The sequence below is a fragment of the Girardinichthys multiradiatus genome, chromosome 12 (assembly GCF_021462225.1).
Source record: "Girardinichthys multiradiatus isolate DD_20200921_A chromosome 12, DD_fGirMul_XY1, whole genome shotgun sequence".
In the NCBI taxonomy this organism is placed as follows: Eukaryota; Metazoa; Chordata; class Actinopteri; order Cyprinodontiformes; family Goodeidae; genus Girardinichthys; species Girardinichthys multiradiatus.
Window position 1 is genome coordinate 13296583 of NC_061805.1, and position 27932 is coordinate 13324514.

A 27932-nucleotide genomic window follows, 5' to 3' on the forward strand; every position below is an offset into this window, starting at 1 on the left:
AAGGATAAAGTCTATCCAAACTAAGATGGCCCAATGTGAAAAAGTTATCTGAAGCATATTTTAATATGTGTACTTTACTGATTTAATTTTATGAGTGTTAGGAATTTCTAATTGGTACTCCATGGCTTTCTGTTTTCCTGCAGTATGTATCTGAAATGATAAAAAGGTCCCTATGTGTTAGCCACTTCGCAGTCAGCAGGATGGTATACAAGGTAAGACAAAATCTCTAAACCTCCCTGTTAGAGAACTTCAGACCAGTATCATCAGTTCTCCATAACAACCATCAGTCAATAAAGGTATGTACATTCTCTGAAAGAACAGAGAATTTGGTTCTTTTACCCAAGGTTGCAGGAACAACAAGGAAGTTCTTCCTGGCCTTTTTATACTTCACAAGATCTCTAGTACAGAACCCTCCAATTGAACTTTGCTACTTGCCAATTACCTTGCCAATTGAAACTTGGCAATTGCACAGTATTTTTCAGACACCATACAAGAAAAAGTTCCACCAACAACATATGTGCATTTTTTCTGCAGGAAACGTTTGAGGAACCAGGGTAGTTTTCCAGGGTAGTTTTTTACCCTCAGTGAAAGGCAGGTAAAATCTACCCTGAGAACAGCCAGGCTAGGGAGGTGGGACCTTTTTGGTGGACCATAAACTAAAGGCATACTTTTGCAGTGTGAGGATGGTAAGCATTTCTTACTGGTTGAATATCCCCAGCATATTGTTCCAGAAGTTTGACAGTTTGGCTGCAAACACAATATTCAAACCTAGCCACCAAGGCTGAATATCAGTGTTTTACATTCAAATACATACAACCTCAAATTCTACAACCTTAATGGAAATATTTAAATAAAGGAAGCACAGTGTTTCCCTCCAGAGGGAGAGAGTAACAATGTGTTTTTAATAGCTTTCAACTGGCAGAGTTTGGATATTTTTTTGTGTTTACGTTCTGAGATACAGATTAAAGCAATCTTAAAGAGCAGGATTGATGATCACTTACAGATTTTAAATTGAATGCAGAAGACATGCTGCTGAAGCATGTGTGTGTGGTTATTCTCCCTATGAGACATCTTGCAGGCTTAAATTATTCATGTTCCATGGATTATTACAAATTTACATAGAAGATGGAAGCGGTTTTAATTCGGTTTCAGAGTTTAATCGCTTTGTAACTGTCATAAATAATGTCTCTAGATAGCCCATTGTAATCCCAATCATAGCGCTCCTCTCCTTTCCTCTCTCCCAAACAAAAAACCAGGATCATCAGCACACTTCAATTAAAATTCCTTATTGCTACACACCTTCTCAAAATTTGGAGTTGTAGTACTTTTAGCATTGTAGCCTTTTCAACCATGTCCACTATGAAATAATCAGTTTCATCTGATTTCGCAGTTGACTTTGACCAGTGACCCAACTGGGTCACTGGTCAAAGCTGCTAAGCTAAAAGCCAGTTGTGGTTACCAGCAAATTTCTCAGTGCATCTCTAATAACATCTCTAATACCTATTCTTAGAATACATCATTCTATCCACCCATTGTCTGTTCCTGACAGGGGTTATGGATGGGTAGGTGCCAATCTCCAGCAAACATTGGGCGAGAGGTGTGGTACACCCTGGATAGCTCACTAGCTAACAGTCATGTTCTTAGACCGTGGGAGGAATCAGGAGTCTCTGATGAGAACCAACGCATGTACAGGAAGAACATGAAGAAAAAGAACCGGCTGAACCCAGGATGTTCTTGCTGCAAGGTAACAGTGCTACCAATTGTGCCACTATGTAGCCCCCTTAGATAACAGACAGCTTTTTCTGAACTTGTATACTACCATTACCATACAATGCCTTTTGATGATGTTTAAAGTGTTTCCAGAATGCAAAGTACAAAGATCCTACAATATATATCCCTCCAAAATTATGTTTCTTGTCAAAAGTCCTGCTCCTATGACTTTGCTCTGTTTCTAGAAAGGTAAAATGAACTTAGGACATTAAAAAAATCAATTAAAGAAAACAAGAGTTTCAAATAGGTAAAGAATATAAAACAGAAGTTTCAACTGACTGTCAAACCACAGCATGCAACAATTTTATATTGTGTCTCTTATGCAATTTAGTCTCTGTATCACCACAGCAACAGCTGTATCCTCATTCTGTGGTACAAACAAGTTCTGATTGGACTCTGAGAAATGGATGTCTGGTATGGAAACCTCTGGGCCTCGTTCTTGTTTTTTGTGGAAGATGCAGTACTTCTGGTGCCTTCAAATAATGATCTTTGGCATACAATGGAATGGTTTGGAACCAGGTATTAAGTGGCTGGGAGGAAAATCAGATAATCTAAACTGAGGCCACTGTTCTCAACAGGAAAAGGGTGGGATGCTGTCTCCAGATTTGGGGTAAACATTATCTTAAGTGAATGAGTTCAAGTAGCTTGGTGTCTTGTTCTCAAGTAATGACTAAAGGGTGTATGAGACAGATAGACCAATCAGGAGTTGTCTGTAGTAATGCAGGTATTGCACCTGTTGGTAATTGTGAAGAAAGACCTGAGCCCAAAGCAAGACTCTCAATTTACTGGTATTAAAGTTAAAGATCCAAGATCCAAGTGTCAGAAATAAACCTTCTCCATAGAATGACTGGGGATAATGATGAGATGGGGACTGGCATTGAACGGTACCGGCTGAGGTGACTTGGGCGACTTATTAAATAAACACCATTTAAATAAAGATAGGAGAAGACTGACAGAAGTCCTGTGGGTTTACGTTACAGGAGAAATTCCTTATCTAAATATGAGACTAATAAATAATCTTCTTGTCTTTCTTACTTTTATGTTTTGTTAATACACTACAATACGTTTAAGAGACTAATCATGAATTAATTTCACACAAAAAACTGTTCCATGGTTGAGTTTGACACCTGTAACTTCATTGTGGACGAGGTGGAACGAAACATTTCAGTTCAGTGTTCACTGTTTGAACCATGGAATTATAGATTACAGTCAAATATTGTAACCGATATTGTTAGGCATTTTCATGGTAATTATCATAGTATTATATTATCAAACATTAATACTTATATTATATTAATATGTATATTATGTGGGGTTCTAATTACTGCATTTAAATTTTGAGTTGCCTTTCGCAGTCGTTTTCATCATGCTGCTGTTTGTCCATATCCCAACAAAAAACTGACGAAGTTTGCTGTTGGGATAAGGATGGGGCTTGGATTGAAGGCCTTTATGTAACTGAAAGCATGGTTGCAGGTGTGCACACAGGTCCATTAGTTATACCAGGCTATTTATCGCTGAAAGAGAGAATTATGATTTCTGTCAATTTGGGGGGTATGGGGCAAAACCTCAGCATCAAGTTAAGCTTTGTTCACTTCAAAAACATCGTCAAATTTAACTTTAAAACAGCAAGGCCGATCTGAAGACTTGTACTTAGATGAGAAAAGAAAGTTCAGAGAATTCATAAATAAAGAGTTTCTTCATGGGCTTCAAACAATGGCGGTATCGATTATCTGTAACAGACAGAAGTAAGCTGATTAAAAGCAAAAATCAGTTTTCTAATAATGATGTTGTTTATTAAGGGAAGAAAGTTATCAAAAGCAACCTGATCCTGTGTTAAAAATTAATCATGACTTAACTGTAACAACAAAAGTTTTTGGAAAGCTGAGTTTAGTTTCACAAGCCACGCTCTGGCACCACCAGACCTGTAGAACCAAGAAATAACTTCAATAGAATGTGCCTGGCAACATTTGAAAGTAACTTATCCAAATAATAACTTATCTAAATAAATTAAAAAACAGCCATTTTCAAAATTCTTTTGAATCTTAAAATCATTTCTAAGGCTTTGAGATTGAACTACAGTCGGAGACGTTGTCCACAAGTGGCGAAATCCTGAAACAGTGGTGATCCTTCCCAGGAGTGACAGGCCTACCAAAATTACTCCAGGAACTCATCAGCAACTCATCCAGGAGGTCACATAAGCACCAAAAACAATATCTAAAGTTCTGCAGGCCTCACGTGCTTCAGTTAAGGTCAGTGTTCAGGATTCAACAACAAGAAAGACACTAGACAAAAAGGCATCCATCCAGCTCCAAGGCCAAAACCATAGCTGACCATAAACACAAGGCTCCATCTCACATTTCTGAAAAAACAAAAACATCTTGATGATCCCCAAAATCTTCTAGTGTGGTCTGAAGAGACAAAAGTGGAACAGCCTGGAAGGTGTAAATCCCAGTACATCCAGCATAAAACTAGTATTTCAAAAGAATAACATTGTGCCAAACATGGTGGTGGTAGTGTGATGGTCTGGGGGCTGCTTTACTTTTTCAGGATCAGGATAGCTTGCTGAGATTGATGGAATCATGAATTTTGCTCTCTATCAGAAATTCTTGTATGAAAATGTGCGGACATCAGTTTATGACCTTGTGGTGCCCCAGTCATAAATAACAACATGTATAAAACATGGACTCTGAACTGTGCACAAACAACGATGCTGGAATGGACACTCTACACCTTTAAATACAATGTCAGCTTACTTCTAGCTGAGCCCAGAATGGGAGGAGTCACAGCTGGAATCCCTGTGATTAAATGGAGCCAATTACAAAAACACTTTTCCCGCTCCACCTCGTTCTCTACCCATGCGACTCTACAAGGGAGGCGGACAGGGGAGGAAACGCGTGTGAATGTCCAACTTGCTGGCAAGCAGGACTAATTCTTCAAATTTAGATCCGCAGGTGACAATAATCTGATGTTAGCAAGTTATGCATGATCTGCTGTTAGAGTACCGAGTGATTGTGCAAAAGGGGAATTAAGCCAACTTGTCTTCAACTTTTTTTTATATGAGGTTCTGCAGAAAAGCAACCTGAGCCAGAGAGGCCCAGAAGAGATGTCTCTAATCGAAGCGGTATTAGAGAAGAAGGCATTGGAACCGCAGCTCTGCCAACCCAGTGTAAGCTTTGAGACTAGTTATTTGTTCTAAGTTGTGTTTTAAAGTTAGGACAAACTTTATTTTAATAGGTGATTTTAAACACAGAGTGGCCATAACTAATCACCAGCTCTCATGCGCACATTAATATGTCTTTCGATGGTAGTTAAAGGTACATGTTTGACTGCAAAGAAGTGGTGAACAAGCTATAAGTGTTCCTCTGTTAGCTAAAGCCACTATCAGCTAATGTTAATACCAGGCAGGTCATATATTTACAACTGACTCGTTGCCATCTTATGACAGTCCATAGATGGTCCTCTCTGTACTTTTAGAAGTCCATTACATGTATTGTCTCGAAATAAACTATTCAAAAGGTTTATTTCTATTTCAGCAAATCATTCTTTAAAATATTATTTTATGAAAACAATCTACTCTTCTGATTTTGCATTGTGACTGGTTGTTTGAAGATATTATTGTTCTTAATTAGTTCTAAGACTAATTTGACCTCATTTACAGATTCCTAAAGATAAACCTTAGTTTTTAAACATAATTCAACATTAAATTATGATATCATTGCATAATTGTATTGGTTCCCTTGTTCCTTAATTTGAATATAGTTCATTAGTTTTCTTTATTCCTTCATTTTGCTTGGTAGTTTTGGTTAAATTCTTCTGGCCTAGAAAAGAGTTTGCTGACTGAAATATGTTTAACTCAGAGCAAAATTTTTCTGTAAATAAATTCTCGTATTTTAAAGAGAAGTTGTTATGAATATATTCTGAGTGTGTATAGTTTGCTGTTCAATAATGCCAGTGCTCTAATCACTCTTTCATCTATTTTCCTAATAGTGCCGCCATATTCCCAGGACAAACCCTGAGAGACCGAATGGCTATTTAATTAAATATTAAGTAACAGAAGCATCCAGATTGCACAACCACTTTAAGGTCAAGTGCACTTTGCTTACACCAACAACTCCACCTTTTAGGAGTGGCCTAAACAAAGTTAGGACATAAATTTGTAAGACATACTGTGGCTGTTCATGCTTAAAGATCCTCGATATGTGTGAATAGAAACTATTCTGCAAAGAAGAGGGTGTGAAAATTCCCCCACAACAATCTAAAAGAGTTATTACTATTTACTTAAAATACGTGATGGCAGTTGTTGCATTCTGAATATCCTCGTCCAACATGACACAGCATTTTTTCGGAACTGACACAGCTCCACCAAAGCTAAACATACTAAATAGTGCTGAGCATAGTCAGAAGAACTGGTTTTTATGTGCTAAAATCTGCCAAGGGTTCCTTTTACAATAATGTAAAACGAAGTGCCGTATATCTGTCTTTTTTACTTTCCAAATGATTTATTACAAATTATGATGTGTTCAACCTAAAAACCACCACTGTGGAAAGAAAAGATATGTAAATAGCCTGATATTAAAACCATTAACAAAGGACAGATACTGTAAACTGTGAAATAAACTGTTATGTTGAATATATTTATTTTCATTAAATGTTCCTTTTCTTTTATGTCTATTTATAACACTCAGTCCGCAGAATTAGAGTTGGTTTAATAAAAAAAAAAAAAAGAAATTAATAAAAAACAAAACAGACTCATAAAGCCCTACTCATTAGTCATTACGCAGTAACAAATCACAATACGTTGAAACTGCAAAGCTGAAATTTAATTCTTTGCTAATTAAGTCACCAATTACAGAGAACATTAAACTTTTTAATTGGTTTCAGTGAGATGACTGAGCCCTGATAGGTAATGATCTTATCAAATACTGCAGCTGTAGTCAAAAGAAAAGCAATGGAAAGCAGCCGGTGAAAAGCAGATCAATGAGGACGGAGGATGCAGAGTCCGAGCAGATGGATGATGTAATACAGAGCGACTGACATACAGATGCTTGGAATGATATTTGGGTAAACTCAAGCCTCACCTTGCCTCCCCCTGATTGATGACCATGTATATCTCCCAGGACATATTTTCAGCAACGGCTCCATGAGGCACAAGGAGGCTGACCCCTGGAAAAATACACAAACACACACATGCGTTAACATGCAGAATTATTGATGCCTGACAGCATGGGACGAAAATAGATCTCACAACATTCAGGTTTCATATGCACTGAATATATTCCCAAATGTTTTCATAATCCTGTTAGAATTAGATTCAAAGTGATTTTTTAAATTGGCCAACATGTTTCTTCTGACCATTTGACAAAATACCAGTAGAACCATCCAATCGTGGGTTGGCTTTTTTAATGAACAGTTTGATCTCTGTAATGCAAATAAAAACATTTCCACTGATTATCAAAAAAAGAGTGTACATTATTTTCAACATGCTATTTTTAATAACATTTTAATGAAAACAAATAATTTACTAAATCAAGTTTGTATGTGTGTCTGTAGTTTGCTATACAGCCTTTGCACAGGCCAGGTCCATTATCAGAGATGTGGACCATCCCGTATCCGATGAGTTTAGACTGATGCCCTCCGGACATACAGAATGCCCCTAGCAACAAAGAATTTGTATAATAGTTTGTTTGTGCCACATGCAGTCAGCCTTTTGAACAAGAGCTACAGAGCCTGAGAACCGAGTATGTTGCAACCACCACCACCACCATATATGACATTTGGTAAGTCTTCTTAGGTTTAAAATCCTCACCATGCATTCTCCAAACATAATTCTTGACATAGTGGCCAGAACAGCTCAATCTTTGTCCAGAAAACATATGGCTTGTGCTCGTGCGTAGCTGTAAACTCCAATCAAGCCTAAATGTGTCGATTGGCAGTTGTGTTGATGTTTCCTGTGGACCGTACTGTTCCAGCATCTTCTAATTAATATACCTTGGTATTTTATTGTTTGTTCTTTAACTTCCTAACCAGATTCTTTTCACTTGAGGGAGACACCTTGACCCAGACGTTTTAAAACTTGGACATGATTCCAGAAGGACAGTAACTATGTATGTAGTCCCATACTTCTGCACAGGAAAAAGAATGGTTCAAATACATACTATTAATATGACATTTATACCCATGATGAGTGTATTTAAATGTCAGAAGTGCAGTGATGTGTTTCTAATATTCATACTAAGGCTGTCTGTACTCAATGAAATTGTGCGATCACTGTGCTCACAACCACCCCACGATGCAAACCAAGAAACCATTTTTCAATTAAGTGAAAACTGGACGTAATGATGAAGAAAGTTTGACTTTTCATAACCTTCTAACAATTTAAACCAGCCAACTGGTGATTGTACAACTTAAAGCAAAACAAGTGGGGAATCTTTACAGGATGTTAACACATCAGCATCTACTTTCTACTGCTGCGTAACGCTAGCCATCTGCTGCTGATTAAAATGGCTACACATTTACATGGAAGTGCAAAGAGCATATAACAGTCCTGCTTTGAAAGGGGTGGGTGGGGAGCAAATAAAGAAGGCTTTGTGAAGCTTTGTGGAAAGTGAATATATTATGAAATGTTCATTCTAACAAGTCTGTTTGCATCAAATAAACACTGTTTCACACATCAGACAAGCTGTTCTGCCGGGCCCCGCAGAGGAAGGAAAACATGTTAAACATAAACTACAGTTCTACGGGTTTGCTTTTTATAAAAGGTGAGGAAAGTAAAAAAAAAAACATGTTATCATTTCTCTAAACTGGTCAAACTCAAAGCACAGCATGATGTAAGCAACAGTTAAATCCTTTTTACTGAAAGTAAAAAATAAAAAATAAAACACTGACAAATGAACACCAAGTTCTTTCTTCAACTACAAAATATGTTTCAATGTGGATAATTTTAACTGTGTTTTGCTAGCTGTCCATTTTTTGCATCTTATTTTATGCATATCTGTCACGTTGAAGCATTTTGGCCAAGATTGGTTGAAATTTTATGGTGCTTCATAAATAAGGTGTCATAATATGTTCTTATCCACCCTATTGGTGTGCTGGGGTATCTGGTAGCGAGATGTTAGTACCAGATCCTTTAACCTGTTAAGCCCTAAGGGTTTTAGAAGTAATTTCCGCCTAAAATTACATAATTGAAATAAATTAAGGATAGCTCCATAGTTATAAGGTCTACATGCAATCTTTTGGTACCTGTTTAAAGGTAAGACATAAAACAATATTTTTCAAGTGGAACCACAATTGCAACTGGTACTATGTCACAAACGCTTTAGTGGTCAATATGCCGGGTGGAGCTGACATTTTTGCGCAATATAGCCAAATGAGCAAAAACTGTGCCAAATGTGTTTTTTACATTGTAAAAGGGAAACTGGTCAAATAAAAGTGCTGATTTCCAGGACTCCTTCTGCATATGACAAAGCTTTTGGTCATGACATTTACACTGTGTATCATCAAAATGTGCCACTGTGCACAGCAAATCAATATAATGAAAATAAATCACACTAAAATGTATCCTTTTTTTACTGCAACTGGAGGAATTTACTTGTACTCAGCGACTTCTGCTTCATCCGGGAGCAGGTCGCGGGGAGCAGCAGACTCAGTAGAGACACCCGGAAGTCCCTCTCCCCAGACAACTCTTCCAGCTCCTCCGGGGGGAGCCCAAGGCATTCCCAGGCAAGCCGAGAGACATTGTCCCTCCAGCGTGTCCTGGGCCGTCCCCTGGGCCTCCTCCAGGTGAGCCGTGCCTGGAACACCTCTCGAGGAAGGCGTCCAGGAGGCATCCGGTATAGATGCCAGAGCCACCTCAACCGGCTCCTCTCGATGTGGAGGAGCAGCGGCTCTACTCTGAGCCCCTCCCGGATGGCCGAGCTCCTCACCCTATCTCTAAGGGAGTGCCCGGCCACCCTACGGAGGAAGCTCATTTCAGCCGCCAGTGTCCAGGATCTCGTTCTTTCGGTCATGACCCAAAGTTCATGGCCATAGGTGAGGGTAGGAACGTAGACCAACCCACCAGGGGTGAGTCATTGTTGTTTACAGATTTATTACACAACATATATCCTACACAACAGTGATCACAAACGTAAAATAACTAAAGCATTGTTGAAAAAGCAGACATGAAATGTAAATCTGCTGAAAATTAGAAGAACCGTGAAATCACCCATGAAATCACCTTCTTCATCATCATCTTCCTCACCCTAATCAACGCAGCTGTCTGAACAATATTCCACTTCGATGTTACTCTTCTGCGAAATGTTGTCCAAAACTTCCAAACCAGTAATTATCCTCTTCTGTGCCATTATAAGTGATCAATTGTTCAGAAATACAACTACTCAAAGCCTAGGGAGCAGAGCGCAAGCTAGCTGTGAGGGCCTGCAAATTTACGCAGTCTTTACAACACACACATTTTGTGACCAGAGAAGGGGCTACTAAGACAAGTTATGGCTTGTCGGAAAGGGGGTGCTCTCTTGATTCTAGCAATACCACACATGGGGAGTTGCTGCAAAAATAAAATGGTTTTATGTTGCATTTCGTTCAAAATGTCAGCCCTGTCAGAGGGAACGTCAAACGTGATTTTGGGTGTTTAAATTGCTGTAAAACTGAAAGTATTTGTGAAACACTAATTTGGTGAATTGTTTTACATTACAACATTAAAGCCTCCTTGAGTAAGGGATTTAGGAGAAAAAGAATTGAGAGGAGGGGCCTTCATGGATTGGACTTGGTCTGCAACAATTCTTATATAGGTGCTAAATGTCAAGGTAATATTCACGCAGATGGAAGGATCCATGGTTTTCCATAAGATTATTACTCAAAGCATCAAACTGCTTTCTCCGACTTACTCCCCTCCTATAGTACATCCTGGTGCCATAGGCTCCACAGGTAAGTGCTGAAGATGCACCCAACCATCTATGTGTTATACAAATGTGGTATTTACCTTCTTCCACTGCTTTATAGCTTCCAAGTTAGTGTAGCCAATGCTGGCTCTTTTGGAGGAGGGTAGATGGACACCCTTGCAGGTCTACAGTGTTGCAGCACCACACACAACAAGCTGCAATGCATATGCATTTTCACATATTTCTATCAGAAACAACATTAATGTCTTCAGCAATAGACCTACAGAGGTTCCTCGGCTAGAACAGAACACACAAGCTAGATTTCGCTTCCCAGCTGTATAAGGGAGCCATGGCCAGTTCACTACTGCTCCTTCTTTGGACCAATTTTGATTGATAATGACCACATCACAGCAGTAATAACCCACATCAACTGCAGTATTGGAGATGTGCTGACCCAGGTGTGTACCTGCCCATTTTTGACCAAATTTACTCAGTTTGCTCTCTACACTAGCCGGATTTTTCTGATCCTAACACATTAACATTGAGGACACAATGTATGCCTGCTGCCTCACATGTCTCACTCACTGACTTGTGCCATGATGAAGCAATAACCAGTATTATTCACTTCAGACATGAAGTTCAGCCAGCAGTGCATTGGTGGAAGAAACTAGTCAATACCTTTTATTGTCATTAGATCTATTTCTAAGCTCTTTTTATACCTTTGTAACACTTAATAATCTTCATAATCATCTTCATTGCTTGACTATGCTATGTTAAATGGATTACATGTTTAAGCATTTCTATGCAACCTTTTCTGTCTGTGGATCAATTTTCTTTTTTTAAGAAACAACATAATAGGAAAACAGCCCTCAGCCTTGACTTTCAATTGAGAGCTTCAGGGGTTGATTTGAAGTTTTTAAGTATTAGAAAGATGTCATATCACTGTAATCTGGCTGAAAACTATATGAATCCGTGTAGTGGTGAAAACTAAGAAGTGAGTCAGATGTACGTCATTAGCTAAGGTATGTTTTAGCTGATTTAAGCCATTTAAAACAAATTTAAAACTGATGTTCAAACTGAAAAGAGAGTTTGGCATTAATTCACACCGCTGCCTTCACTGCCTCCTTACTTCCTCCCCACCATTTTCCCAGTCCTGACGTTTTGGGCCAACACCACTGCTGACTAAAGTGGCCCATCCTTGATTTGTCCAAAATATTTCTTGGTTATCCCCAAGACTTTTGGGAAAATATTCTATGGCAAGACAAAAGCATTTGGAACATGTTTGTCCTTTTATTCATAAAATTACCACAGCGGTAGTGTGATAGTCTAAGGCTGCTTTTCTGCTTCAAGAGCTGGAAGACCTTCTGTAACCACGTTTGACCTCATTTACACTTTCTGACTGGTTGGGATAACCTTTTAACCTCATTTGAAAAACAGCATTTTGTATTTATTCAAGTTATTGTTCACTGATATTAAAACTTATTTCATGGCAAATAATTTCCCCAGCACTGTGCTTGGCAAGGCAGATTTATTTATTTCACTTAATCCAAAACCAAAAACTGTTCTAAGGGTCATCCTTAACATCATCATCTTGCAGGGTAATTAAAAAACAGAAAGAAATTGAAATACTTTGCTAAAGTGATAAAGTGATCATAATCAGAATCAGATTCAGAAAATCTTTATTGCCACGTACGTTTTTGGACATACAAGGAATTTGTTTTGGCGTAGTCGGTGCAATACAGTACAAATTAAACAGTATAAACATATCTACAATATAATATAAATATATGTGCACATTGAGGTCAGCTAAATGCTTCATCACAATGTTCATTTTGTTAATGACAAGCACAGTTCACACTTTATTTTGATGTGATTTTCTTTCTCCAATAAAGTTACTGAATTCACACTTGAATTATTTCTTTAATTGAAAGTTGCTTCCATTGCAGCCAATGTTCAAAGCAAGGTCTGTGGAATAATTAAGACATAAATTCAAGGAGGGAAGCTGCTAGTCAATTTTTAAAAATGTTATTCTAATTTAAAATTAATTCAAGCTTTCAAACAGTGATTTGGTCTACTACTGCTGTGTTGGGATGTAGCGTGAAGCTTCTATTTGACAGGCTGCATCTTCAAAGTCTTTGTGAAACTGCACAGATGTGAGATGCTTCTATTTTACAGCTTATTACCGATGTGACCAGAGGCTTCAGTAATCTGCTGTCAAGTGCTGTGTGTGGGGCTGGCGATTAAGGCTAATGAATAGGAGTCCCTGCAGACATGCTGTATGAGTGCTGCACTTGACAGCAGTGACTCCTCGACTCAGATCCTTAGCCTGAAAGTTGTCTGCAGGAGGCTGATTTCACTTCATCCATGAAAGCTAGCTGATGGTGATGCTACGCACATGGCAACCTCTGTTAGAGTACTGAGGGTGCAGCAGTTCAAACATACTGTTGACCGTGTGGGCAACTGCAACAGTTGCTATAGGCGCCCTCAATTGTCCCATTTCTGTTGTGTGTAATGTTATATAATTCTTCTCCACACTCCTGTGTGTGAATGCCCTATTCACTTCAGGTAGATGCGGACACTGGAGTGCCACCTGAAGAAGGGATCATTTTTTCCATTTCTGTCTTTTTTTATCTAGCTTGAACAATAGTTGACAAACATCCAATGCTACGGCTGACCACCATGTTAAAATTTACAGTGCCTTGCAGGAGTATTTATACCCCTTACATTTTATCACATTTTGTCATGTTATAACCACTAATTTCCATATTTTTTGTTGTGATTTGATGTGACAGACCAATACAAAAAGGTGCATTATAGTGAAGTGAAAGAAAAATGATACATGCATTTCAGAATATTTTACTAATGAAATTTTGAAAGTATGACGTTCATTTGTCTGCCTGAGTTAATACTTTAAACAATCACCTTTTGCAACAATTACAGCTGCAAGTCTCCTGGGGTATTCTTCCTCTACTGACTGAGAATTTTATCCATTCTTTTTTGCAATACAACTCATGCTTAATCAGACTGGATGTAGAGATTCTATGAACATCCATTTCAAAGCCTTGCTTCAAATGCTTAATTGTATTTAGGTCTGCACTTTGATTGAGCCCTTCTAACAGCTTTGATCTAAATCATACTATTGCAGCTCTGGCTGTATGTTTAGTGTTCTTTTCCTCCTGGAAGGTAAACCTCCAGCCCAGTTTTAAGTCGTGAAGCATCTATCTGGTTTTCTTCTACGAATATTCTGTATTTAGCTACATCTGTCTTCCCATCAACTCTTACCTGCCTCCCTGTCCCTGCTGAAGACCAGTATCCCCACTGCATGATGTGACAATGCCCAGGTGTAACAGTGGGTAGGTTGTATTTCGGGCAAAGTGCAGTGTTACATTTCTGCCACATTTATTGTTTTGCATTTAAGATACAAAGTTCAGTGTTGATTCCATCCGACCAGAACACCTTCTTCCAAATGTTTCTTGTGTCCCCAACAGGACTTGTGGCAAAATTGTGGCTTTCTATTAACAATAGCACTCTTCTTGCCAATCTTCAATAACGGTCACATTTGTGGGTTGCATGAAAACAATTTTCCTGTCAGCAGGACACCTCCCTGCAGCTCATTCAGAGATACCCATGGGACTTTTGGCTGAAACTCTGATTAATAGTCTCCTTGCCTGGCCTGTCAGTTTAGGGGAATAAACAAGTCTTTGTAGGTTTACACATAATTATGCTTACTTAGTACCATTTCTTTGCTTTTCCACCACCTGAAGCTCTAGCTCTGGACCCTGAAAACAGTATTAACCCAGCACCAATTTGCTGCTGTACCAGTGGAAGGAGACATTTGTGTCAGGGGCTAGAGACTCATGGGGGACAATAGCCAGTAAGTAGGAGAATTTCCTGCTCACTGATTATTTTCCACAGATATAAATGCCATTTCCAACTCAGTTTATTAACACGGTCTGCCTTTCAATATGTGCAGGGCATGTTATTAAATCTTGCTCTAAAAGCTGTGTTCAACTCCTTATTTCCAGTGCTGCCTTCTCCCTGCCCTGTCTGCTGTGTTCCTTGGTCTTCACAATGAAATGTATTAAAGCTTGTGGCTGTAATGTGAAACGTGAAAAAGGATATGAATATTTATGCAAGGAACTGTCTTTAAGGATTTTATATAATTACGTTTTTAGTCACCCTTTAAACAACTAAACATGTTCAATATTAATGGTATGCTAATGTGATTTGTATCAGGTAATAATTGACTCAAAATACAACACTGGACAATACATGCAGATAAAATCAAATTAAGTCAGTCATAAGATCTCATTAAAGCAGGGTAAAATATACGGATTACAACGTATAACATCATATTTTATGTTTTTCTTTTCCACATGTACAATTTTAAGACCATCACAATAAGAACAGAAATATAAACAATCGAAATAATTGTATTATTAACATCTCACAATGCTGTTACTTTCACAAAGCATTCTAGCAACTTTTTTTTTTAAAGATTCAAAAAATCCTTGGCAGTGTGGTTTATCTGGTGTTCGAGTAATGCAAGCTACAGTTTTAAATGAGTTGGAAGATGATGGGAGAGAGTTACTTTCCTATGGGTTCATGTCTTCTAACTTCATTAAAAATAAGGCAGGTATGCGATAGTTTGATGTGGATGTAAATAAACAATTACAGTAGCAACAGTAGCTACAATAATCCTTTCGATTAGCATGGTCTGATCAATTAAAACAGTAAACATGGGTATTTGAGCGTGGGATATTAGCATTGAACTTGGGGTGCATTGAAAAATACAGCCATACATCAATCCTGTGCTATTTTAAACATCAATGAGGTGTTTGAAAATAAATCTGACAATGCACATACTTGTATAAAGCTTTTTAAAACCGAACTGTATTGTCTACATATACATTATAGCCATTTATTCAGACTGCTACTTTTAAACAGGAAGTGAAATTTCAGCAGACACCAGGGAGGCTGTATAGAGAACAGCAATACTGCTCTTCTTTATCATTTTGAGCCTTCTACCTCAGCTTTTTTTTGGATGAGAATGTCTGTAGCCTTTTGGAAATCATAGAGTTAGGTTAATAATGAATATTCTATGAGTAATATATAGAAACAGATTTTCACAATCAAGATGCACTCTGATTTTTATCTTGCCATGCATGATGGTATATTGAAAAACATGCGTAAAATGGTTCTAAATGTGAAGAAATTAAAAGGGTTTTGTGTCAAATCAAGTCCTGTCACAACACATTAAAATTTGTGTGTTTCATTTGAAGTGAAATTGTAATGCTCTGTGAGTGCCCCAAGTGGTCAGATAATTATGGCTCCAATTAATCAAAAAGTAGGTCATGCTGCCATTTTTATTTCAGTTTCAAGCATCCAGACTGCTGACGTGAAACAAAATATTGATGCTTGAGGTTAAGTAACGTTGTTATTTGATCACTGCTGCCATATATGAGTCGTAGTTTTGTTGATTCCACAGCAGTTGTTATGATAATCCATAACTTGCTGTTTGGACTTTTTTTGCCAGTGAAACAAATGGCTGACAGGCAATAGTGACAAGAGTGCCGGTTCTGCTTGGTAATACATTGTTTGAGCTGTTGCAGGATCAGATTTTTGATTACCATAAATTAACACTCAACATTTACATTCAGCATTGTCACCCATTCACATTGACATGGCTGATTTCACTGGCTTTATACACCGGACTGTTATTAGTTTTTAAATAAATATTTGAAAATCATTGTGTTGTGTCCTTTACTATTTTGTCATAACCCATGAGAAAGGTTGTAACAACATTTTTTGATTGATCCATTTCAAATTATATGTAAACTTTACAGTATTTGTTATAAGTGGCGATCGTTGCAAAGGGCATTGTAGTGCTACAACCAACTGCGGTTATATTACATTTATACATTACATTTATATTACATGTGTGGAACCCTTTATTTTTTCTACAAAAAGGAGTTTTCCAACGATTTTATTCATGTTTGGTGTTCTGTTACTGAAATCATAGGTTTTATGTCGGATTTGACAGGTAAAATACCTTCCAAAATGTTTCACAGAATATTATCCCCAAAACCTTGGAAATTATCTTGATGGTTTTTGGCAAATGTGAGATGATCTTAATATTCTTTCTTGTCGGCACTGGTTTTCTTCTTCATACTCTCGCATAATTGCCCAGTCTTTTTCTTGCTGTTTAATTATGAACTGTGTTTTATTTATAAATTCTTATATTTTAAACATAAATTGTTTTGAATTTATTCCATATGTGTGCAGAGTTTGCTGTTTTGATAAAGCCAGTTTTCATCTATTGTTCTAGTCCCAACACCATATTGGGCTGGTATTCATAGGACAGTATTTGATAGACTGAAAGTTATTTAATTAAATATGAATAACTTCAGCCTATTAATGATGTTGACTTTATTTTGGGCAATGGTTTAGCTGGTAGCACAGTTTAGGCAGATGTTCTTTCTTTACCTATTGCGGCATCTTTTCCTCGTACAACAGTCTCCAATTATGGTATTAATGAGTTCCCATAAGTTTTTTTCTGCTTGTGTGGTCACACTTGACATTACAAAGGCTGATGTTGACATATCTCATGTGTCTATGATTTGTATGTTCCTTGTATCTTTAAGTTAGTTTCCTTTGACAGTTTCACAGAATGTGTTGTTGCATGAGCAAAAGAACGATAAGAGTCTGAGAGATCTATTTGATCAAATGTTGCCTGAAGCTGAAGTAAACTGTGCAGCTTGTGGTTACATATTGCATAATGGTCTGTTATTTTGAAAGTTGGTCACTTTGGTTGACAACTTTGTGGAACATTTCAGCTGGTAGTACCAGCAATGTTTCATCAAATGGTTTTAGGAGTGGCACGTGCCACTAACGTGGCACTAACCTAGTTTATCCAGTGTTTGGTTTTCCTAAAACAATGCAGAGTTACCATGGCTCAAAATTTAATTGCACATGTTAAACCATAGTCAGTCATAGCATACCATGCCCAAAGCCAGCCTTGGAAAGGTTTCACCGACCCTGGCATCTCTTTTGCATACCTAATGAATAGACCTGGGTAAAGACTAGGAAGAGGGCCTGCTGTGGCAGATTTTAGCTGCAAGAGAGGCAGTCCAGGAAAACAAAAGCTTCAGCCCCAATGAACTCGCGTTTGAATATAAGTGTGTAAACCCGTGGCTGTATTAAAGGATAACTGGGTTGACTCAGAACCTAGCTATCCTTTAATAACTTGTTTGATTTTGTAAATGAATTTAGACATCGACTGTTTGTAACTGGTGTTCTGGCAAAACAGAATCTGCAAAATCCACAGACTAGAATAAAGAGCAAGTATGATCCTGGCGCAATATACCATGAGTTTAGTCCTGTGGACAAAATGTTGGCGCCATTTTTGAGATCTTACCTTAAGGCCCGATAAACAGGTCCTTATGCGCTTAAAAAAGAAACTTTCTCATCTGAACTGCTTAATTTCAACCCCAAAACAGAAAAAGACCATAATTCTGGTCAGTAATAAGAATATTGTGCACTGTTTTGTCAGTTTCTTTGCTTACACATGTCTGCATAGGATGAAATACCACAGCCTGATGACAGTTGGCTTTAGGGTTGTTTAAAAAAAATCTCCTTGCAACTTTAAATAAATTGCTGTCTCAATTGCCAGAAGATAAATTGTCATGCTGGGTGAGGTTGCTGTGGGACCAACGTGCAAGAAAGAGCACCATGGTGAGTAGATACATGAAACAGGTAAACTGACTGACGCAGGACATGGAAAAGTACAGGACGTCTCAGGAAATGAAGCGGTGAGTAGTAAGACATAAGGAGGAACCAGTAGAGAACAATGACTAAGGAAGAGTATATGTACTGAGGGAGAGTGGAGAATGGACCAATGCACACATAGAGTTACTCAGAGGGGAATCAGGGTCAGCTGGTGGGAGAGAGACTGAGAGTAACTGAGCGAGAGTGACTAATTAACATTGATGAGCAGGGAGTGCAGGGAGGTAACAGAAAAACATTTAAGTGAACTAAACAAAATAAACAATGAGACTGCCAAAAAAACAAACATGGAGGAACAGGATATATAAGGAAATACAAACTTAAAACATAAAACACAGGAATCCAGGGAAGTACCAAATACCTAAACACCAGAATGAATCTAATAAACCTGAATGAGCTAAAATATCGCAAGAACGTAGAAGAAAGTAAACAGAACACAAACTCAAAACCCCAAACACAGGCAGATTATGACATAAATACTGTGTTATCGGGACTAATTTTGAAATATCCCTGTTTGTTTGTGGTTATAGAATGTTTTCATTGACACTATCAAATTCCAAAAGACCCAAATATGCAGCCATTTCAGTTACACCTTAGTGTTTAGTTAAGCATGTTTTTGCAATCTACCTTTAGTTTTAGAATGGTTTTAAGCACTAAATTTGCCGTAATGCAAAAGCATCTATACCTCAGGAGACCTAAATAATGTAAGACCTGAAGACCAATTAAATTATAAATAAATAAACCAGAAATGCAAAGTAAAAATGCTTGTCATACAGGTGGAGACTGGAGCAGACAAGAAGCTCATGCACATGGTGGGAGAGATTCACCCATGATTCCAAAAGAAAACTTTCCTAAATGTTGTTAATGTTTTTCTGGTCCCAACACTGAATTGAATTGAAAGAGTCATTAACGGACGTCTGCAGACACTGATAACATGTGGGAAAATTATTTAGTGCCTGGATGGGGACCTATTAGATGGCAGCACAGAGCGACCAGATTGTCATGTCTGTCATCAGGTAAACAATGATCACATACATGCTAAAGATATACACTTAAAAAAAATGTTGGCTAATGGAACCACCCAGTCTATAAAAAATGTATGTCCTTTTCAAATTCAGAGAGATATGAACTACAGCAGCAGAATTCATATTTTAGACTGTGCATCTTGAAGGTTTGTTTGTTTACAGTTCCCATTATTCCACAATGGACAGACACGGTTTGATGATGTTTTGTGAAAACACAAATAATGCAAACCCTGCTAATTATGGTAATTGAGAATACCGTGGTACCTGTAAATACAAATGTCTGAACATGATTTTTTTTCAAACACAAATGGAGCATAAATGCCCCAGATACAAATATCTCACCAAATACGAAGGCGTAGGGTTTCTTTGGCAGGAATGCACTCTTTTTCCTGTATTGTTTTCTCTGCTTCTCCTGTGCCCGCCATTCAAAGCAGCCCACGAAGAGGTTCTCCATTCCACAGCCATTAAACACGTTTGTGCAATGTGGGTAAAAAGTGCAGAATTTCTGTGTGCTGCATAACCCAAACAAAGCTGCTGTCTAACGAATAATTTCTCTGTACATTAACACTATAATCAATTACTTTTTCGTGATGGGCAAGCAGAAGACATTGCCTAAAAAACAATTTATTTTTATTTGCAAATTTAGAGACAGTGGCACAAGTGCTGTCCGTGCTTCCAGGTAGTTATTTGTGAGGTGTGGGTAATGTTGAAAATGGTGGATAATGAGCCCACACCATGCAACATGATGTCTTCACTTAAGTCAAATTAGAAGTTGTTTGTCCTTCCAAAATAAAAAAAAACACAAATAAAAACCGAACTCTCAATCATCTGCATCACACCAAACAGGTGAATGTCCCAGAGAAACTGTGTTCATAATCTTAATCATTTAGTGTACCATCAATGTTTCAATATGCAATGCTTCAAGCAATCTTACATAGCACTAATGAGTCTATTATGTTAGAAATTATTTTGTATGCTGAGGATTTTTTTGGATGAGTGAATCAGTAAGGTTGGAAAGAATTCTGTTCATTTCCATTATTTTCAATGGGCAAACATGCTTCCAAACACAAATCTCTGTATGGTGCATCCCTGATTTTTATCCCAGTTTTTGGATCTGTTTTTCTGCCAAGCGTTCCACATTCACAGAAACATTATAATTTAAATACTATTTAGACAGGCTGTGTCTTAATGATGCAAGCAGAGCCAAGAGTGTAGGACTAAAACAAAGAGTACAGCAGCTGAGAAAGCCTAGAGGAAGTTGTTAAATGTTAGTCTTGACGAGACTCTCTTAAGCATACTGCTTCTATCACACCGTTCTGGCTTCTGATGTCTGCTGTAATGAGAAGTTACTGCAGCCTGTCATTACTGAAAGTAAGAGACCGGAGCAGGACTGACAGTGTTCTTTTCTCTGAATGATAAACTCAGCCTACACTTTCATCTCACTTCCAGTGACACTCACCTGTGTTTGGCACCACCAGCCGGCCTCCCACGTGGCCGAACACACCACTTGTCCTCAGCTGTTCTCTACTGGTGCTGATTGGACCATTGAGTGTCAGCAGCCCTTTCTTGCGTTGGTCCACAGTGCTACAAAAGTCACAGCCAAGGTCCTGTGGGTAAGACTCACTGGGCGCTTTGGCGTGGAACTCTGCTCGCTCGGCCACACCCAGAGACACCATAAAGGAGCTCTGGACTTTGACTTTAATGTCTGGCAGGGGATCAAAGAGGTCTTTCTCAGCACTGTCGTGGAAGCAGAGAGGGGTGCTGTACGTTTGTCCCACGGTCATGTCTGGCTGCATTGAGGAGTTGAGAAGCAGTGGGTTGCCTGCAGACATGAAGAGACAGCAGTCACACAGTCACTGAAAAACTCTCTATTCATGCGAATGACAGTCAGAAATTACTCAATTAAGGTATCTGTCTCCTTAAAAGACCTCATGTGTTAAAATGACATTCACTGGTGTCCTGGATACTGTATAGCTAAACAAAGTCTGGCCTATTTCTTGATTCCATGCTTGGCATTTTTTGATTTAGCAAAAATGTGTTTCATATTGTTTAAAAGCTTGAAAAGAGCAAAAAGTCAAGACACGGCCATAGCAGGAACAAGATTAAAGAAAACCAAAGAAAGGGAAACATGTCTCACCTTGTTTTTGTGCATGAAATATCACCTGGAGAATTCTATGCTAACCAAATAATTCTCTGGAATATGGCTTTTGGAGTATGTCCCTACCAGCATCATTTTAGCCATTCTATGCTAAATAGCTCAAGCTCAGTGATATAAAATGGATAATGTTCATTAATGCAGATTCTCAACTTAAGATTCGTTATAGTCTGGTTCTTGATTGGACCATTCAAACATATGGGTATTCTTTACTGTCCAGGAAAGCATCCCCACAGCATAGTGTTGTCACTACCCTGTTTCACAGTGGGATGGTGTGTTCAGAGTGTGTCATTTTCTGACACACATAGCATCTTGCACAAAGCCCGAATACTTAACTTTTTGTTTAATTTCACCAGAGCAGTATCTTTTTCCACGTTTGATATGGCCTCTACATGGTTCGTGGCAAACTGCAACTGGGACTTCTTAGCCTGGTGTCGAGACGCACAGATAAGGAAATAGATGCACCCATGTAGAGTACTAACTAGACCCAAACGCAGGAAAGAACTGGCAGTGGGTAGAAAGATACATGCAGTTTGATCTAGTAATACCCCGAGTGTCAAACATGGATTTGTAAAGCAGTTACTGTTACAAAAGAACAGGAGACACCGCCGGGATGGCAGAGAGAAGTTCAACACTTACGGCACCTGAGGAGATGGCAGGCTGATGATCTGAATATCTTGGAGCTCATGAAATGAAGGAACAATGTCTGAGCGGAGAACATGGTGGATGGATCCTATTTTTAAAGCCAATCTTTATGGTCACCTGACCACGACCTGGCACTCCTTATTGTATAATTTCATATATGGCTTTCTTTTTGCTTCTTTCACATACAGGCCAGTGCACAACTAAAAGTTTTCGTGTAGAGAGTTTATCCCTCCTAAACTGTGGATCTCTGCAGCTCCTCCAGGGCTACGATGAGCTTCTTGGCTGTTACTGTGATTTAAGCCCTGTACCTGCTCAGCAACAACCGATAACTTTTTTGTTTTCTTTAGGTGACAAGAAAAAAAACAAAGTTTGCCCTGATGATGTGTCGAGAACAAGCCCCAAATCTGGGCTTCGAGAGAGGAATCATGCCATTCTTTTTTCTAGACATGTAAAGCCGATAGACATACAACCAAAGGAATACAGATAGAGACATAAAGCCCACACTTACAGCTTGCAGATGTCAATGCATGCCATAATTGTTATTTTTATTTGTAAAAGCTTCTGATAACCCTGTGCTATTAATGTGAAAAAGTGAATACTTTTGCAAGGCACCTTTCATTTAACATGACTCATTGCAGTAAAAACAGACACATTTTTTATATTTTGAAATATTAAAAACTATGTGATGTCTTGAGGTTAAGTAAATGTGGCTTAAATCAGACTTCATCTTATCTCAGCCACAGTGGCTCCATAGCTGACCAGTGAAGTTAAAACCGCATGTCCAGGCAGGAGAGTGGTGCACAAGGGGCAAAGGAGCATGACCTGGACAGAAGGTCCAGGGCTCAAAGCGACGGTCAGGACGTCAGATTTAATTACCAAGCACAAACACACTTGATCTCCATAATCCATCTGCTGGAGTCAGCTCCTCGGGATACTCAGTTGTCCTCCTGAAGGAGTAGAAGGTGGGCCAGAAGAGGTCTGCACTGTAAATGAGAAGAGTCACTCAGCTCCCACTGTGTGTGAGGGAGTGTGTGTGTGTTTGTGGACGAGGGTAAGGGCGTTTAGGTCTTCATCTGTGGCCATTAAATGTGGAGACGCTGCCAAGCAGAGTGAGCAGCACACCGCATCAATCTGGCAGCAGTTCCAAGATAACAACAGAGTCACTGAGTCCTTGCTACCCAGCTGTTGCCTAGCGAGGAGTGCAAAGCTGGAGGCTAATGTTGTTTTATTTTTAGGAAAATCATTAATTACTGGGAATGGGATCAGTGACAAGCTTTATGGAGAGTGCTGATGCTTTTTACTGCATGTTTTTATCCTGTAACACAAAATTCTTGTCTTTAAAAATAGTTACTCAAATGTTTAGTTATATTTGAGTAACTTTGTTGTTGTATAACACTGTCATATTTAATATTTTTTGTGAGTCTTTGGTTTACTTCATTACCAATGAATACATATCTGCTCAGTAACATGATCATGTGTCACACATTCAAGTCAGTTTGTTTTCTTAAAGGTTCAGGTTAATCCTCTACAGTTTTCTTTTTACCAGATTTATGTTAAAAATGTCAGGCTTTCACTCTTGCTAGCTCACACTGAAGATGAGGAAGTTATATGTTCTAATTTGTAAAGTAAATATTTGTAAAAGAGTTTTAATTCACTTTTTGGCTCTTCAAAAGGTAGCAAAAATCCTCAAAATGTGTTTCCAAAGGAAAATCAAGTTTCATAATCAAGAATGACGCGCTGCCCAATAGAACCCTTTACACCTGACAGAAATAAGTTTTACTATCATCACTGTAGGTACTTAACCTGTGCCCTGTGTAAGGGTGGTACCGAATTCAGTGCTTTTATATGTACCGACTGAATTTTGTTGGTACTACCGAGTACCAATTCACATAGAATCAAACAGTACAATGTTTTGGTACCTAAAGGCATCACTGTGACACTGAGGGAGTGGAAGAGTGGGCAATTTTCCATGCCGGACATGAACACAGCATTAAAAGCACAAGGGCGTAATGACCTCAGTAGCCGCTGCTATGGTCAAGAAAGCAAGCATGGCTGATAGAAAGCGCTCGAAAGTATGGCTCCACTTTTCAAAATGCGGTGCAGATTACGCTCGCTGCAATATTTGTGACGCGAAGTGCAAGGCCAGCGGCGGGAAAACTTCTCATCTGAGGAAGCACCAGGTTAGGCACAAGCTTTTTATAAAGGCTGAGGAGTGCACAATGTTTGTCAGCCTCAGATATATGGAAGCAAATCATTACCATATTTCAAATGAAAAAGCATTTTCAGAAATGCTTTTTCATTTTAAGAATGTGGCTGCATTGTCTGACTCATAAATGAAATTAGTAATTAATAATCCTATTTACATTTTAATTTTCTTCTTCAAGACTGCTCATTCTTTCACTTAATTAAAATGAAAAAGACATTTGAGATTTATTTTTCAAAATGTACCCCAGCAAATAGATACCAAAATTCAATTTGAAATGTGAAATTTGAAAATAAAAAAGCATTTCCAGAAATGCTTTTTCATTTTAAGAATGTGGCTGCATTATTTGACCCATAAATAAAATTAGTAATCAATCATCCTATTTGCATTTTCTTCTTCACGACTGCACATTTTATGCCATAATCAAAAAGAAAACAAAGCAGACATTGCTTTTTCATTTTCGTGGTCTGCCCGCAAAGTACTGCCCAGAACTCGAAAACAAAAAAGCATTCCGAGCGGCGGGCGCAGCAGAGTGACGTCAGCAGCTGTTCTTCCTCAGCTCCCTGCTGACCGAGCTACCCATCTTGTTCGGTAGCGGGCACTGTGCAGAAACACTGCACTGGGTTTTTCTCTGATTCTGATTAGGTTCTCCAAGTTGTGTTTTGGATCTTGCTTCTGATCATTATGTTTTCCAGATGGTGCTTTAGGTCTTTCCTTAGGCTTAGTTTGTCATGGTTCTTGTATTCTGTTCATGGTGCATTTTAGTTTGTGTTCTGTTATATCTTTAAGATGTTTCTTAGGTTTGATTGTGTCCTTGTATTCCTGTTTAGTTCCAGCCATGTTTTACTTCTGCCAAAGGTTGTAATCAGCTTCATTCAGTCCACCTGCACCATGTCAATCAGTCTCCTGTGTTTCTCCTGTGCCATGTCCTTTATATACACTGCTGTTCTGTTCATTTTCCATGGAAATCTACACTGTGGTCATGCCAAGCCTGTCCAAGTCCTTGTCTGTTTGCCAGACCTGCCCATGTTTTAATGCCTGCCTCTGTTATCACCTGCTTATATGAGTTTATTCTTTTTTAAATTATTTTTTACTCACCATTTTTTACTCAACACTATGCTGCTTTCTGCCTGACTGCATCGTGGGGTCCACTCCTAAGTCACCATTCCTGACATATGTTTTTGTTTTTTTCTTTTGTTGTGCTTAAAGTCACTAAAATATCCAATCAAACACAGACGTGGAAAGCCATTTTCCACTCGGAGGTGTTTAATTTCCTACAGTGTTTATTAAAAGAAAGGGAATTTTTTAATGGTGCTCAAAATTAAGTATACTAATCTAAAAAAAAAAGTACTTTGAAGACAAACTGGGGCTGTTGTACAATAAGAAGAGAAAAGAGGAAGGCAGTGCTCCACATTTCTCAGGGAGTCTCGACCTGGCTGCTAAATGGAAAGGAGGGATTGTGTCCGGTGGAGGGCACGGCAGGCAGGCTGCAAAGAGAGCTGGCCTATTTAAATAAGATTGATGACCTGCTGAATGTCGCATTCTGCACATCTTTCCAGTCTCATAACAAAGAGTGTTTGAGGTAGAGGAAAGGGGTCCATGATCAACTCTCAAGCCCTTAGGAAGCTGGAAAGGGGGGCTTGGTGGGGACTTTAACTGGATGGATCGCCACAATGGCTATCACTTGCAGTAACCCAGAAGTGTCAGGGTATGTTATATGAAAACCTGTAGAATGGCTGGCTGAGAGAGTCACAGTCACCCAGGCTACAGAAGTTATTGATGGGCCAAAAAAGATTTAATTAATGCTCACTGTCCCATACCCCCCACCCATTTATCCATCAGTGGCTTAGGCTGCTGTAATCTGATGTAGAAGATTGGTCGACTGACAGCCGAATGTGCCATCTGGAGGGAGGTGGGCTGAGAGTTGCTGGTGTCTATTAGACATGAATTATCTCCTGCTGCAAAATAACAGTGCAGGGGGCTCCTGTACGAAGAGTGCTTACGCACAAAAACCTTGCGACAGAATGTTTTACGCACAACAAAAATGAAAGTTGCGTGAAACTGTTCCGTAATCCACGCAAATTTTTGAGCTGCCATGAAAATGTGCACAGGCCACGCAAACTTTTTCAATCAGCAGTAACAAACTACAGAGAACTAAACTTCCTCTAAATACACAAAAATATGACAGTTCAGTTTATTTAATTCATGGAGCATCAAACCTGATGTTTCTTCATGTGTTCGAGCTTTTATGGTTTAAACCAGATTGATGAAACTGAATCACATTTAGCCTTGTACAATAATGTAACACCTCAGAAAATTATGGAAACAACCTCAGTTGGATGTAAACTGTGAAACTTCCTTTGTTCATGTCACCTGTAGATGGAAATGCTCATTGGTCTTTGAGCTGAGAAGCATATAATTCATGAAAATCATCAAAATAATTCTCACTGAAAAAGAAAACTGTCTTATCAGCAGATTATCAGCAGGTTTTATGATTCATAAGGTGAAGAAGCAGTAGACAATCACACTTGTCCATAAATAGCTTTTTAGTCCATAAATTGCGTGTAATTTTAAAAAGATTGCAGCTTTGGCTCAGCTGTAGGACATCACTAATGGAAGAAGTTGGAGGAAGCCTTTTTTTCGGTGATCACCAAGGAGGGCTTCACTTTCCAAGTTAACCCAAATCGCACATTTTGTCCATAAAACTGATGGTTTGATCTGCATAGATACTCAATGCACATATATTTACTTTTATTATCATTTGTACCTAGTTATTTTACTCTTTTTGTATAATAGGTGAAGGTTTTTGGACCAGAATAGTAATTATGTCAGGGCTATATGGTTTCAATAAATGTTCACATATATAAAGAGAAGCGATTGTGTTTATTCCATGCAATAATGCATAATCACAACACCAGAGTGCATCTCCGATTTCTTTTCGTAAGCAATGATTTTTGGTTAAGTAATTATTTTTCAGAATTATGATTTTTAATTGGCTGCACGGTGGTGCAGTTGGTAGCACTGTTGCCTTGCAGCAAGACGGTCCTGGGTTCGATTCCCAGCCAGGGGTCTTTCTGCATGGAGTTTGCATGTTCTCACCGTGCATGCGTGGGTTCTCACCGGGTACTCCGGCTTCCTCCCACAGTCCAAAGACATGCCTGTTAGGTTAATTGGTAACTCTAAATTGCCCTTAGGTGTATGAACGAGTGTGTGTATGGTTGTATGTGTGTTGCCCTGCGATGGACTGGCGACCTGTCCAGGGTGTAACCCGCCTCTCGCCCATAGACTGCTGGAGATAGGCACCAGCTCCCCCGTGACCCACTATGGAATAAGCGGTAGAAAATGACTGACTGACTGATTTTTAATTTAAATTTTTGATAAATATTAATTAATCAAGAATCATAATCCTTACATTATGCTTTTGTAAATAGAAGTATTTACATTCAATGTATATGCAACCTATTTGTGTTGTG

The 27932-nt window shown here is 38.7% G+C and overlaps 1 protein-coding gene across 3 annotated transcripts in view; it reads right to left on the reverse strand.

Moving 5' to 3' along the window:
* The window catches only part of unc5db (unc-5 netrin receptor Db), a 450113-nt gene that overhangs the window by 75166 nt on the left and 347015 nt on the right, over nucleotides 1-27932 (reverse strand). For all 3 annotated transcript variants that reach the window (XM_047381514.1, XM_047381513.1, XM_047381512.1), the window contains 2 exons: nucleotides 20916-21278; nucleotides 6849-6933 (listed from right to left, as the gene is read on the reverse strand). In XM_047381514.1, coding sequence (XP_047237470.1) covers nucleotides 6849-6933; nucleotides 20916-21278 — 448 coding nt within the window. The remainder of the gene's footprint in view (nucleotides 1-6848; nucleotides 6934-20915; nucleotides 21279-27932) is intronic.